The 11,263-nt window shown below is 42.3% G+C and overlaps 1 protein-coding gene across 3 annotated transcripts in view; it reads right to left on the bottom strand.

The window, feature by feature from the left end:
- The window catches only part of LOC118336017 (vacuolar protein sorting-associated protein 13B-like), a 313,914-nt gene that overhangs the window by 96,167 nt on the left and 206,484 nt on the right, over positions 1-11,263 (bottom strand). For all 3 annotated transcript variants that reach the window (XM_035672549.1, XM_035672551.1, XM_035672550.1), the window contains one exon: positions 10,280-10,423. In XM_035672549.1, coding sequence (XP_035528442.1) covers positions 10,280-10,423 — 144 coding nt within the window. The remainder of the gene's footprint in view (positions 1-10,279; positions 10,424-11,263) is intronic.

Genomic DNA, 11,263 nt, shown 5'->3' on the forward strand with positions numbered 1-11,263 from the left:
TTTGGTAACTGATTAAATTAAGCTGAAGGCCAGATGTGGAGAGAGGTGCGACTAGAAAACACACTACAGCGAAAGCGAAAGTGAATGAGAGACAGAAGCACCCTGGGGTGTATCTTAACTGCTGTGATCCTGGCCTCCATAGCAGCATCAGCAGCCATCATCAAGACTTTCTTTCCTTTGTCCTCTCCACTTTTCTTTCCATGGGAATGGAGTAGAGAACAACTGGCTCTCATTAGCTGTCACCGTCCCTATTTAAGTTTCAAGATTTGTGTGGGGGTAATTTTCTAATCTAATATTCAGGCTCCAGTGTTAACACATGCCGAGAGTCCCTGAGTGAGGTGGGCTTGATGGTGACGGTGGCGTCTGAAAGTTGTGGGTGTGAAGCGTCTGTCTGTGGTTGAGCTACTGTGAGAAATCCTGTGTGTGAGTATTTGTTAGAGAATGTGTAAGCTTTACAGTGTCATCTGTATTTGCAATTTGACTTTAAAAGTCTATTAATTATGTCTTTGGTCTGCAGAAAGAATGAACTGTGGGATTACTGACTTAATGTAATTCTTCTTTCATTTCATGACTGTTTATATTTAGTGGGTAAAGCAAAGTGTGGCAATGCACCACAATTCAAAGGCACGCACACAGTGAAAACACATCCTCAGTAAAGCAAAGAGCTACACAGCGAAGTAATCATCAGGTTTCAGCCTGGCCCTCAAGATCACTCATCCAAGCTTTCAACTTAACATCATTAGCTTTGGCATTATGTTTTCAACAAACAAACAACAAAAGAGACTTCAAACTGCATTGTCTTCAGCATGGGCTCGGCGGTTCGCGAAAGCAGACGTCTGACAGACTTCAAAAAGCAGCGGAGATGCCTTTCATTAGGTCATAAAGTGTTCCTCTGAAGCGCCTCACTGCGCTGCCTGCCGGCCATGTCTGTATTCTCTGCTTTAGTAACAAGGTCATGGGGAAACAGCAACAGTGAGGAAAACAACGGCGACCCGAGGTGAGATGAGGATGTTTGGAGCGGGACAGGGTGGGAGGTGTAGGTTTGAGGGGGGTCAGATGAGCCCCAGGTGGTCTGCTGAGGACTGTGAGTGATGCTGCTGTGATCAGCCCACACCCTGGGGAGCCAGCACACACACTTGTTAGCACACACCAGCCCATTTATGTATTCACAAGCGAGCATACACACACAGACACACACACAAATATGCACATAAGATTGCATACAATTTCAAAGAGCGGCCCGAAGACAAGAACAGTCCTGGCTCACTGTCTATTTACAGAGCTGAAATTAGAAGAGGAGGATTGAAGTAATCTTCCTTTAATTTCTCTCTGGATGTGCTCCCAGGGCTGAGTGAGACAAAGGCTCTGATGTGCTGTATGTTAAGTTCTCCAAAGAGAATGATGCAAGACCCCCTGTCCCCTCATCTGGGTTAGCGGAGAAGGGCCTCGATAAGGGGGATGTAAGAGAAAAAGACCAGAGGACAAGACTAGAGGACACATCGGCATGAGAAAAGAACAATGTTGAACTACAGAAACAGCTAAGCTGACTTCAGAACACCTTGGCTGAATTGGACAAGCACAGTTCAGAGGACGTTGCGGGTGTTTACGACCTGGATTGGGTTGCACCAGCTATGTGTAAGTTATCTCCTAAATTATGGTGTAAAGTCTACACTAGAGGCTTAGTAACTACTAAGTCTGTAACTAAATCAGCTACAAAAATTGGTTTGCGCCACAATTACTTCAGGTATAACTTAACTAGTTTGGATGTAAAGTCATAATTAAGGCAAGTGACCAATCAGTGATCACCATCCATCACCATAGTTGCCATGCGCATTAGCTTTTTGTCTGGCATGAGCCACTTGGATTCCTAGGAGATTCGTAGTAAGCTAGATTGATATTGAAAAAGCAATGAATAAGGTCTCTACTCAATTAATTTGTGGTGAAATGGCTGCAATTAATGAAAAAATGATACTGCGTGCCAGAAAAACTACTGTTTTACCAGCAGTGAGTATAATTATGTGACATTTTATGACCTTAGGGTATTGTGTAACTATATAGGTGCTATTTAGAGTTAAGTTGCATCTCATCTCTGTGGTGCAACCGCTTTTATTTTATTAATGCATAAAGCAGAACTTAGTAATAACTTTTGTTATAGCTAGTACTACTAAGTCTGAACTTACACACAGCTGGTGCAACAGGCTGCTGATCACTTGGCGGCACTGGTGTGATTCAGAGTTTAACATGGAAGGAACACCTGTAATACTTTAAACTGCAAAACTGACTCATCATCACACACATCATGAGTTTTTTTTTTCTGTCCTGGCTGGAGTATCTGCAATTCAACATGCTGCAACTCAAATGAACACAGTAACAAGAATTGATTTAAGCTAGCGGACTATTCCAAGTGTTGGAATATGTGAGGTGTGTGTCTGATGATTCATCCTTGTCATGCACATCTGAACCACTGGAGCAGCTCCAAAGAGACAAACTGAAACAGGTGAGGTATAAAATCAAGCCCACCTCTTGATTATCCAAAACATGTGAGCTATGTTTTTTTAGTTTGGTCTCAAGCGGCTATTCGGCACCTATCCGTGCATATCTATCATTGCATAGACTTCATTTGGGTTTACATGCCTCTATCAGGTTTCAGGGCCAGTCACAAGCCTAAATTACAAAGATATCATTCATTTCACACATACATTCATACTGTAGATAGCACTTGAGATATACATAGATTCATGTTTGGTTCTTCAAACATGCCCTTGAAGAAAAACGTGACACAATAAGACAGTTCTTAAGAAACATATTCCACAGTTAGGGCTGGAACTAACCACTATTTCCTTTATTAAATTAATAAAAACTGAATAATTGTTTAGTGCAGTAGTTTTCAAACTGTGGTCCAGGGCCCAACAGGGGTCCTTAAGTGAGTGGTAAGGGTGTCCCCAGCAAAAAAAAAACAACAACATAGAAGGTTTTCACTTTTATCACAGTTTTTAGAAGAAAAATCACTGATGATACTATGAAGACTTGATAATGAAACCTAAAAATAAATAAAAAATACTAATAGGGGATTTATTAAGACAAAGTCCTCTCAAATTGGGGGTCCGAGACATAATGCGCATCTATTGTGGTGGTCCTTCACATGGAAAAGTTTGGGAACCCCAGGTTTAGTCTATAAACTGTCTATAATAGTGAAAATTAATTTTTCCAGAGCCCTCAATTTGCTTGTTTGTCTAATCCAAAATCAAGGGTATCCAGTTTACAATAATAAAACAGACAATGCAGCCAATACTCACATTTAAAAAACTGAAACCAGTAAATGTTTGGAATTTTTGAGTAAAAAATGACTTGAATTGAATAATCAACTAATCATTTAGACACTACATATGATAAAGACTGAATTTAGGGACAATATTTAATATGTTACTGCTGTGTGACCTGGATAACATAGTAGCAGAGAGATACGGGAAAAAAAAGAAAATCTGCCTGCACCCACGGAAACTCCTCCAAAAGCCTGGAATGATGTGTGAATTTTGTTTTAGGGTAAATATTTAGTTTAATGAGAGCAGTCCAAGAGGAACTCAGTAGTGCTCCAGTCAACCACAGGACTTCAAAAACCGCAGTGAGGAAGACACAGACACTGTACTTATGTATGGTCAAATGCAAACATTTATATCCACATACATGTACGCACACGCAAACATACTTTTGCTACACCATCCAAGTTACAGAGAGAGAACCCAATACTCTCCATCACCTGTTATTCTAGGTGGAATCTTGCTTATACAGGTGTAGAGAAAAAAAAATCTGTTTCCTCTTTTCACCTCTTCAGACAAATATTCTGGGCTTTTTCACTGAACAAAGTCTACTATGTCGTGTGTACATATGTGTCTGTACTAGTTGGCCTGGTCCGCCCTGCTTTTACTAGTCCCCTGGGTGTGTGACCCTGTTTCCCTTGCAGGCAGAGAGAGAGAGGGCACTCCTGACTCCTCCTCACCTGAGTCGACACCCGATCCCAGGGTTCACGGTGGGGGCCCACTGCCTCTCCTCAAAGGCGCCGTTTGTTTCCAGGCTCTAATAGAATTCCGACCTTCGTGATTTTATCTGGAGTTTTCACGCCAATTTTGCCAAAACCGATTGAGGAGAGAGCAAATTCAGCTGCTACTGATCTCAAATAGATTGAGTTTCCAAGGGGCCAATTTAAGAATGTGCCACGGTTATGCTTTAAGAAGACTGTTGGTTGGGTTGCTGGGGCTGAACGGGGAAGGTGAGTTGTTATGACTGGCTGTCAATTAGCAGTTGATTCACACAGGAGGGTCAGTGAGATATGAGCAAAGAAGGAAAAAAAAAAAAGATACGGTTTCATAACAAAAGAAGGGCAGCGAGATGAACACTGGCTATGAAAATATGTATGTTTAAGATAAGCTGAGACAACGACGCTTACTTAACAGATGTAAGGCAGCCAAAATGGAAAAGGAGATGGCTGCGCAGGGAGCCTTATTTATTATTACTCTCAGCAGCAACAGGGCGAAGGAAAATAGTACTAAGCAGGATGGGAACAGGTCAGGGTGAAAGGGATCTGGCCCTCAGAGAGGGTTAATAGCCAGGTTGACTGGTTAAGAGCTGACCTCTCAAGAACGTCAGCTCCCACATTTACAGACAAATACTTTGGACAGTGCCAGGAATCAAAGCAAACACCAGATTCAGACTCTCTTTTTCTCACTGTGTCATGTCTCATCTCCGTGGATTTCTCCCTTACTCCTTGTTCCCTCTTGAATTCTCTGTCATTTGGCCATCTTCTCTCAAGCTGTCTCCACTCTCTTACTGTCGGCTCTGTTCCTTTTCCACGCTTCGGATTTTCACTCTCATCTCATGTCTCCCTATTTCTGTTGGCCAGCAGAGCACATAAAAGCTCCTCTGACACCTCACTGTCCTGGAAAGATCGGAGGTCGAGAGAGAAACTTCAGTTCTCAAAGCTCAACAGCTACGAGACAATATGAAACACTCATCACAAAGAGGAGCGGTCTTGGAAAATGGTTTACTTTAAACATACACAGACAAGGATCCAGCCCCAGGTCGCAAACTGAGCCAAGCTTGTCAACAACACCATGGCTCAGATAAGCCGTCTTACGTGCCTTTGACATTCAGCTAATACTCCTACATGCACAAGAGCTAAATTGTTATACAAGAGGGCAGAATAGGTCACCAAGCTTCCATTCTCCCACAGTGTAACATGTAGTAGAATTTGGAGTGAAGACTGAGGTGTAGAAAGGTCTTCATTTGTTTCATAGGTTTTATTTATCTGCAAGCAAAAAAAGTTAGTTGAGGGACACTTGAGGTGTCTTTGCTGACTGAGCTACACCACACTATGGCCTTTTTTATCAAAAGACAAACAAAATATTGGAAAGCTGTGATTCTTCATTAGCTTCTGCAATAGACAACTTTAAAATCTATGAAACAATAATTCTTAAAAAGAAAAACTGCACTGTCCAAATGTATTTAACTGTAGTTGAGTTTGGTGCACAAAAAAGACATGCATCACTAAAACACTGCCTCCTCCCCACTAATAACCTAAAACTGCTGTCCAAACCCACTGACAAACCAAACCAGCTACCGACCAGCGTGTTCGTGCCTACTGTAAATTCACTTCTCACAGCGGTTGGTCTTGGCTGCCGACCTACCCACGCTGTCTTCAAGCTTCATTAGTCCAGCTTTGCGTTGAGAGAGCAGCTTGTGTGTGTCCTTAACGCAGGCGTTTAAGACTGCACAGATGTAATAGTACGGTAATATCATAATCTACAGACTGTCAAATTCTATCTGTCTCCACTGGCAGCAAGCTAGCTGCTTCACTAGCCAGCTCTGGAAGGACCAACACTTTTCCAACCAGGAGCTGTGCCAGTCCCAAGAGGGGAAAAAAAGAGATGAATGAGAGAAGACGAAGAGCATGGAAAAGAGAGGAAAGTGATAGAAAGGGGAATGGAAGAAGAGTTGGATAAAGGTTAAAAGACCCAGGAGATTGAGAATTAATACAAAGTAGGTGGTAGATAGAGATGCGTACAGCCTCGCAATGTCAACTGATGTGGTGAGTGATACAAAAAGGAAGGAAATAATGGAAAAGAGAAAGAAAGAGGGGGAGAGGAAGAATAGAGATAAGGCAGGTAATGGGTGATTGAGAGGTTTTCCCCATGTGTGTTTACTAAAAACTGTAATTCAGAGGTTCCTGTGATGCCTGATACCTTGTCTTGAACCTGGGTACTGCCTTAGTGTGTGTTTGTGTGTGCACTGGCACCAGTGTGTGTATGTGTGTGTGCGTGTGTGTGTGTGAATGAGTGTTGGAGGAAGTCTAAAGCCCTGTTTCCCATGCGTGTAATCATCCCAGGATGAGGTGGAGGATGAAGCCGAGCGGGACTTCCCCCTGCACCAGAGGGTATTTTCCTCTTGCACTGTGGTACAAGCACATGGCTGACCCGGGCTGCCTCTGCGTGTGTGTGTGTGTCAGAGGGAGAGAGAGAGTGAGACATGCCAACATGGGACGAGGGAAGCAATTTTTTAAAATATCCTCTATTCTTGCTCTTTACCAGTTTGGTGGGATTACTAAAATACTTTGGGAGCTTGTCATTGTGGCAACTGCATGACAGCCAGACAGTGATGCCAATAATGAGAGCTTCCACTGTAAATCTACATAAAGGAAGGGATGGCAGTGAGGTGGCATATAACAGAATGATATGGTGTGTGGACGAAGAAGTGGTGGTTAAGAGAAAAGAGAGACTGTAAGAAGAAGCTGCAGGGAAGATGAGATATTTTCAAACTTTCAAAGTTGTTAACTGTCGCTCTTTCTAAAGAGTACAATAACGTTACAGCAGAGCTGACACACAGAATGCAAACACACAAACAAACACACACGGGGTCAGCTGTTCAGTCATAAAGCAGTGTTACAGTACTGGCTCCCAAATAAAAGGCTGCAGGCAGTTACCATGCAGAGAATGTGGGGGCCATGTGTACGTTTTGTGTGTGTGTGTGTGTGTTTGGACATGTGTGCGTGAGGGTATACACTTCTGTGTTGCTGGGTGACAGTGCCGATGACAGAGCAGTGAGATAAGTCCCAGAAGCCGCTCTATCATCTATTCATAGCTCCCTGGCAGTTGGGACCTCCTGCTGCTGAAAGCTGCCTGATCTCAAACCAGCCTCACTTTATCATCATTAACATCAACCAAAAAATACAGAGATGAAGTCAAACTGTGACGGACCGTAGCTAATGCTGCGATAAACATTCTAATAATGCAGTGACTTAAAGAGCTACAAATCTGCTTATGGAGTGTTTAGAAATCATTTTACATTTGCTTTGCATCTCAATCAAGTGGAAACTGTGGACAACTGGCTACAATGCACATCGACATAGAATGTAACAGATTATAAGAATATAATAGTGCTGGACAGCAGCTGTATGTATGCATAGAAGGGTCATAATGAATGTGTGTATGTGTGTGTGTGGACAGATTCTCTCAGTGAATAGAAATGAGTGCAATCACACACAAGGCTTGCACACATTGCCCACGCGCCTGGCTCGCCTCACCACTGCCAGGGAACCCAAAAGCCCCTACAAAACAAATTCATTAACCCAGACAATAAAACACAGCTGTGAGGGGCGATGGGAACTGTTTGAAATCAATGTGGAGAATCTGTTCGAAGCAATGTATTGGAAAGAAAAAAAATACTAAAAAGAGAAAAAGAGAGAGAGAGGGAGAAAAGCATTAGGAAATGAGAGAGAGTGAGCAAAGGAGCAGTGTTTAATTTAAACTCTTGCTGGGGACGGCGCTGACTGTGAGAGCGGAGATGCTTTATTGAAGCACAACAACAAACCACCAGATGCTTGAGATCCACAACCTGTTTTTAATTGAATCCTTTGAACAGGTTGTATAAAGGAAGTACAAACAAAACTGTCAAATACTATAAATATCATCACGGAAGTTGGGTTTGAATTTAAAAAAAAGGAAGAAAGAAGAGATATATGCTCCAAATCCAGATTCTGATATTGTGGAAACTGGCAATGGAAATACATCTGCACTTTATGATTATTATTTGTAACCTGTTAGCAGGGGATGGACAGGCATCTGTTTTATTCTATCCTGCTAGTCTATTTTAACTATATCAAAAGGCTTTACCTGTTCCAAACTCATACTCCAAACAATGTCAGTGCACATACTACTGTTATTATGGTGGTGGTGTGTCTAATGTGTTAGCGGGGGGGGGATAGACAGGCTGCTGGCAGAGCAGACTGCAAGGGAAGTGAAGCAGCCCTCAGGAGCTGGTCTGAGCATGGAATCACATGATGCTGTAGTTGAAGACACCACTAGAGGGCTCTGCAGCTTGTAGAATGAGCTTCTGCAGACCGGAACATGCCAAACTCGACCATGTCTTAGTCATACTGACCTCCCTTCTGCAGGGTCTGAGCCAAGCAGCCGGACAGATGCGGTCGCCAAAAGACTTACGACACTGAGATAGATGGAGGTACGAATAGTTTTACAGAGGGTGTCCAAAAAGTCAATGCCAGACCACATTTATTGAGAGTAACCTCCATGCTCTGCAGCTGCACAGAGGTGAAGACACACACTGACTGACCTCAGTGTTAATGATACTGTTACGCTCCATAATGGCACTACTATAAAACCGAATGAGTAAAGAACATGGTATAATGCACCTGAAATTAATATGGTATAATAAAAGTAAAAGATTTCCCAACAACTGTGACCAAAAAGCAAATATTAAATGAAAGCTGAGGTATTTTCCCAAGCATATATTCTTCATTTCTCAATAGTGGATGGATGATCATTATATTACATCACTCTGGACCTGTGGGTCATTTCAATTTCACTTAATCCAGCTGAAGGCAGCCATAACACAGTGGTTAAAAGTGCATTCCTGAACAAAAAGTTGACTGTTCCCATCCCTGGATAAACTGGGAAACATGGCTGGGGAAAAAGAACATAACACTGAGCAGCTACTGTCACAGTGCCTTTGAGCAATACCCTTAATCCCCAGGTCATCCGACTGGAGCTGCTCAGCTCAAATGCACAGAAAACTGAAAGCATAGAAGCTTTTGAGTGTATGTGTGGAACTAGTTGTTGCTGGAAAATTTTAGAAAAGATATTCAGTTTATGAGTTGATAGATAAAATTGGGTAGGGGGGAGGTTAATTTTTAGACTGTTGCCAATGGACCTCCCAGAATAGCCGCTTTTCACATCCTGCCTTGAACCTGGATGAACCCTCTGCAGCCGTTAGCTGCCCCTCAACAGAATCAAGCCATGAATCATCAGTCAGGGGTGAGGGCTCCGATCATCCAAATCAAAACCAGATGCACAGCAGGCACCTCCTTAGGTGTGTAAATAACTAAATAAATGAATAAATAAAGAAGTGCCTTTTTCTCATTTGTTTCTATAGTGTTGCCCTAACAAACTGAACGGATAGAATAACTGTACGATGTCCATTTTAACATTTGATTCTATGATGTTGGTTTTCGGGGTGACAGTCTACTCCGTAAATACACTGTATATACAAAGAATGTACTTGTACTAAGAATGTCTGTATTATTATTATTGCAAACACAAACATAGTGGGATCACTGTACCGTTAATGTGTCTTTTAATTTATCCTAGGAAGCCAACCATATCACTTTACGAAAGTCTTTACAAGGTCTGAGTCATCTGACGCACTCACTGCACGTCAGCACACATGTCCTCCCGTAAAGAATCCTAAGATGAGTAACAGTAAAATCACTCTGTCAACTCACTTAATTTCACCCCTGTCCCCCTCCTCTTCTCTCCCCTGTCCCCCTCCTTCCTCTGTGACTCCCATCCTCACCGCAGCTGGTAAATATTTTTATATTGTGTTCCATTAGAAAGCTTTATTAAGCGGTCAGACAGGGCAAATGGCGCCTGGGAGCTCCCTGTCCTGTAAACAATAGAAAGGGGCCTGAAAGCTGCAGCTGAGCACAGCACAGTAAACTAAGGTCACATTAGAGAACTGCCTTGCTCTGAGTGAGTAAATATTTAAATGTGTTAGACTCACCCAAAATAGTCAGGGGCAATAGTTAGGGGGCTGTGGATCTGGAAAACGGTCATGATGGATTTTTGAGCTAAACTGGCACGGCCCCATGCAGTGATTTGTGAATGGATGTATGTCAAACTGTGGTACAGCATTAAGATTAACAAGACGTCAGCAAGAGAGAGGTGATCTAAGGGCCAAGGTGTGATGTGTACTCAGAATTGTTGAATGTATGTACCTCAGCGCTTTTCTCAGGAGCGTCCATCCCCACCATGTTGTCTTTGAGAAGCTGCTGAAGGAGCTGCACCTGGGCAACGCTGAGGTAGAAATCCAAACTGCTGGTCACATTTACCTCCAGAGAGTGGCCACACACCACCACCTCCTAGAGAGAGATGAGATAGTACAGGGGGAAATGAAAAGAGGGAGGTGGGTGGAGAGAGCAGGAAAGACATTCAATAACACATCAGGATTGTTTGTGACCCCATGGCCTGCTTCTCTCTTTCTTAACTTTTACACTCGTGGTCTATTTACTTTCTATCTCCCCTCTGTCTTGCTCCGTTTAGCTCACTTGTTCCCTATTCCCCTCTTCCCTCTGTCCTCTCCAAGGTCCCACCCACAGCCAGCAGTTCAAACCTCAGCCTGGAGGCTTACATCTAACAGGATATCACTCACTAACACTCTGGGTTGAACCGCACACACATGGGCCAGACCTACAGTAACTACGCACAATGGTATTTGGCCACTACTGTGTAAACATAATCTATTCAGACCCACTGTTTAAAAACATAAAAGGACTGCTAATATTTCATTCAATATCCATTGGAACGTTAATATTGCAATTAGTTTTTTCTCATTTAGATGTATGAAACATATTTAGAGTATTATCCTTGTGATTATGATTAGTAGTGGTAGTAGCAGTAATTTTAACACATAAGGTCATAAGAACATAAGGTTACAATAATAGTTAAAAAATATCCTGAATGTAAATTTAGACTGTAGATCATAAACTGTAGATTTCAATAAATTAATTAATAATTTAATAAAGATAGCCATTACATTTATGTGGTAAGCATGCATACATTTAATTAGTTGAAAATACATATGAATTTTATTATTATAATGAATCTACACTATGTAGTTCAAAGTCCTGTTTGTGTTGTTACTGGCTCTGAGTCTCCATATCTCAGAGAGTCACACAAACCTCATTGTGTGTGTGTGTGTG

The sequence above is a fragment of the Morone saxatilis genome, unplaced genomic scaffold (assembly GCF_004916995.1).
Source record: "Morone saxatilis isolate NCDOM2014 unplaced genomic scaffold, NCSU_SB_2.0 Contig24, whole genome shotgun sequence".
Lineage (NCBI taxonomy): Eukaryota > Metazoa > Chordata > Actinopteri > Moronidae > Morone > Morone saxatilis.